At 41.7% G+C, this 4,492-nt stretch overlaps 1 protein-coding gene across 1 annotated transcript; it reads right to left on the bottom strand.

The window, feature by feature from the left end:
- Window positions 1-237: 237 nt before the first annotated feature.
- LOC311008501 (tripartite motif-containing protein 16-like) lies at window positions 238-1,917 on the bottom strand (the record flags this gene model as incomplete). Its single annotated transcript, XM_084002193.1, has 1 exon — window positions 238-1,917. Exon 1 carries the CDS (start codon window positions 1,897-1,899, stop codon window positions 238-240), a length of 1,662 nt encoding a protein of 553 aa, XP_083858319.1. The 5' UTR covers window positions 1,900-1,917.
- Window positions 1,918-4,492: the final 2,575 nt, after the last annotated feature.

The raw sequence follows: 4,492 nt of genomic DNA on the forward strand, positions 1-4,492 counted from the left end.
GTGTTACTGTTTAAAGACCCACAATAAGGAGGGACTTGAACAAAAATGGTAGAATTTTCAAGCTGTGTACCATTCTCAAAAGAAAACATCAGCAAAACAGTTATTTTATTTTTAATGGGATTCAAATAGAGGAGAGAAGGAGGGGGAGGAGAAGGACAAGAGGAGGAGGAGGAGGAGGAGGAGGAGGAGGGAGAAGAAGAAGGAGGTGAAGTCATTGAACTCTTAAATGACTTCTGTCTAGTTGAGTTGACAGAACTCACCACTGCCTCCAAGTCCAAGTCCAAGTCCAGCATAGAGGGGCTCAGTGAACGTGGTCTGGACTCTGTGGAGGAGAGTCATGGTCTCAGAGACGCTGTAGAAGGACAGAATACCTGCTCTGTGATCCAGGAACACTCCTACTCTGGAGGACGGAGGACCTGAGACGGGAGTTTTAACAGAGTTGTAGAAGAACGTATATCTGTTGTCGAAACAATATAACGACCAGGATTTGTCATTGTATCCGAACATACATTGACACCAGCCTCCTGTTCTACTGATACTCTTGTATGCGACTGCTACACCATCTCCACCTCCTCTCCGCTCCACCTCCCAGTAACAACGGCCAGTCAGACTTTCTCTACTCAGGACCTGAGGACTTCCATTGAATCTGTCTGGGTGATTAGAATAACACTGGAATGGACTGCATGTTGCTTTTCTGTTCCCCTCAGATAATAACAGATATGTGTGTGCTGTGTTTGGATCCAGTGTGATTTCACGTGAATATTTCAAGAATCCAGCTCTGGTCTTGGGTTCTGGTTGTGGCAGTGAAACATCCACTTCAGTCCCTGCCAGTGAGACGTTTGTCCATCTGTGTGTCAGAACTTCCTGTAGTCCATCTCTGACTTCTGACAGCGCCGCCGTCACGTCCTCAAAGTAGCGGCGAGGAGGACGGGCGTTGATGCTGGATGAGTGTGTGGACTCACTGAGTGGTGACAGTGACGGGTAGTCGTGTAGAAACTGGTTGTGATCCTCTGTGTGTGAGAGCTTCTCCAGCTCAGCGTCTCTCCTCTTCAGCTCACTGATCTCCTGCTGCAGCTTCTCCTGAAGCTCTCCGACTCGACTCACTTCAGTTTCCTGCTGGGATCTGACCTGCTGCTTCACGTCAGAGCGTCTTCTCTCCATGAGACGGATCAGCTCAGTGAACATCTCCTCACTGTCCTCCACTGCTTTATCAGCAGAGTGGTTGATGGCCTCCACCTCCTGGTGGAGCAGCTTCACATCTTTGTCTCTGTCCTGGATTCTCTGCTGGATGTTTAGTCGACTCCCCTCCAGCTCTCTCTGCCTCTCGGCCCTTTCTGCTGCAGCTGAGACTGTGTCGTGGCCTTTATGTTCGTCCACAGAGCAGAGATAACAGATAGACTGCTGATCAGTACGGCAGAACATCTTCATCACCTCATCGTGACGAGAGCACATGTTCTCCTGGAGCTTGTTGGAGGGCTCCACCAGCCGGTGTTTCTTAAATGCTGCTGATTCATGATGAGGCTGGAGGTGTTTCTCACAGTAAGAGGCCAGACACACCAGACAGGACTTGAGGGCTTTCAGTTTCCTCCCAGTGCAGGAATCACAGGCCACATCTTCAGGTCCAGCATAGCAGAGACCAGCAGGAGCAGCTTGGAGTCCAGTCTTCTTCAGCTCCTCCACCAGATCTGCCAACATGGTGTTTTTCAGAAGGACAGGCCTCGGTATGAAGGTCTGTCTACACTGAGGGCAGCTGTAGATCTCCTTCTCATCCCAGAAGCTTCCAATACACTTCATGCAGTAGTTGTGTCCACAGGAAGTAGTCACCGGATCCTTCAGGAGATCCAGACAGATGGAACAAGAGAAGGTTTCCCGGTCCAGCTGAACTCCTTTCTGCGCCATTTCACCTCTCAGCGACGACGACTGTCTGAGTTTCACTTAGAGAGAGAGAGAGAGGGGAGGGTTTGATGGACTTTGTTCCATCAACATGTAACTTGTAAAATACGGGCAGATAAGGAAATAAGACTTTGTAGATTCTACTGTCTGCTATTAGAATCGGGGCACCACCTGTTGGTCAACAGGAATTTACAAAGTTTGATTTAATGACTCTGATGACCACTATTAATCAGTTAGGAACCAATCAATATAATTTCAATAAATCAATCTCACTCTTCAGATCACAAGCTGTGAAATAGGGATCTTTGTATTCTGCTCAGAAGAAATATACACGGACAACGACTTAATGATTAATGTGTATTTATTGACTAACTTAAAGATTAAACCAAGTGAATAAAAGAAGTGGACTTCATATAAACACACATAAACTTACAATGATGATAGTGGCGAGTGTGTGTTTTGATATGAATAAAGGAGCTTCTTAAGAATATAAGACCACAAACTCATGGATATCACGTATTAAGGAGGACACTTATTAGAGTTATCTACTCTGGTTGTCACGCCACGGTGAGGGGTGTCTTGTCTGGGTTCGTTGTCTTGTCATTTCCTGTTTTACTTTGAAATTAACTCCCCTCTCGTTCCAGGTCACTTGCCCTTCCCCACGTGTTTCCTGTCTGACGTCCTCCCCGATCCCTGATTGTTGTCACCTGTTCCCCATTACCCTCATGTGTTAAATAGTCTGTGTCTTCTCTTGTCCGGCGCCCGAGTATTACGTTCCGTCCATGTACCCCGACTCATCGCCAAGAACCACGTATAGTATCACCACGTCCATGTTCCTTGTTTTCTCGTCTTCCTCGTCTAGAGTGATTTTTTGTTGTAGTGTGTTTTGGTTAGCCTAATGTAACCAATTTTAGCAGTGTAAAAGTGAATTACAGTATAATAAGAAGTTGATCTGATGATAAGACCTGGACCAGAATCAGAAGAAACTAAATTCGAGAGGAGCCACTGTACTGAGCAACAATAATGAGGCAGACGCAAGAGTAACAATTGAGTAGCCACTCTTATATTTTTTACAGTGGACAAAATGATTTGTCTGGTTTGTACAGAATACAAAATATTAACCCAAACAGTAAGAAAAATAAAAAAGTAGTGTGCACACTAAAACCAAAAATGTCCGTTGGGGCCCTTAAAATAAAAAAGGAGTTGTTGCAGGTTCTATTATTGTAGAGTTTGTGCAAGTTCACCTGATTCCAAGGTTCCTTGTAGTGTAATGTAAGTGTATTATGTGTGTGAATGAGTGTGTACGTGCGCAAGTTACAAATATGAGTACTACTGAGTGGAATTGCTGTCTGTGTCTGTAACGAATCGATAAACAGTGTGTACAACCTATTTTTTCCCCCTATGATACACTTTTTTCTGTGTATGCACATGGAGTAGTGGCCTTATTTTTACTTTATAACACTGCAGGGAACTATTGTTTTTATTTATTTGTTTGTTCATTTGTTCACTATATAATAATGCTTCTGACAGCCCCCTGCACCTTTTGTGTCAAATTCTTGTTGAGAAATTCTGTGAATTAAACGTGTTTTAAGGAATTTCAACAAGATTTTATGTGAACAGTTTGTGATAATTAAATTTGACACATTCAGTTTTATTCTGGAATTATTGGAATATATACAAACTATTCATCAATGTGAATGTAGGCCATTTAATTTGTAATTTCTCTTAATTGGTACAGTAAGAATGCTTGATTTTCAGTATGTGTGTAGTCAGAGATGTCCTCAACACAAATCAATCAGTATCATTCTGGAATTATTGAGCAAAGTGTTTTTACAGTAGCTCAAATATGGGCAAAAATGCAATCTCCAGGTATAAATATGGGACTTTGTTGTTGAATTTCTCCACATTGCTACAGTAAAAATGCTTGATTTAAAGTATAGTTGTAGTCCTCTATGTGTAGAAGTCAAATATACCACCCATAGCCAGGAATTATTGAGCAAAGTGTTTTTACAGTAGCTCAAATATGGGCAAAAATGCAATCTCAGGTATAAATATGGGACATTTATACTTGAATTTATCCACATTTGTTCAGTAAAAATGCTTCATATTAAACATACTTGTAGTCAATTATGTGTAGAAGTCAAATATACCACCCATAGCCAGGAATTATTGAGAAATTTGTTTTTACAGAAGCTCAAATATGGGCAAATATGCAATTCTCCAGGTATAAATATGGGACTTTTATACTTGAATTTCTCCACATTGGTACAGTAAGAATGCTTGATTTCCAGTATGTATGTAGTCAGAGATGTCCTGAACACAAATCTACCAGGCATTTTCTGAAAAAAATGTTAAATTATCTTTTCAGCAACACACATAATGAAGAATTTCCTCACAATGAAGTGCCAATTTCCTGTGAAGAGACAGGCAATATGTTTGTAATTAATGTGAATAAAAACTCAAATTCATATATAAAAATATATTTGCTTCTTATACAGTTTGTTTGGCTTCATTTTGAAACCGGAAGTTGTTATTTGCTTCTTTTAATATACGATTTGTTTAGCTTTTATTTTGAAACCGGAAGTTGTCGCGGTTGGTT

This window comes from Eutrigla gurnardus, assembly GCF_963514095.1.
Source record: "Eutrigla gurnardus genome assembly, chromosome: 22".
Classification (NCBI taxonomy): domain Eukaryota; kingdom Metazoa; phylum Chordata; class Actinopteri; order Perciformes; family Triglidae; genus Eutrigla; species Eutrigla gurnardus.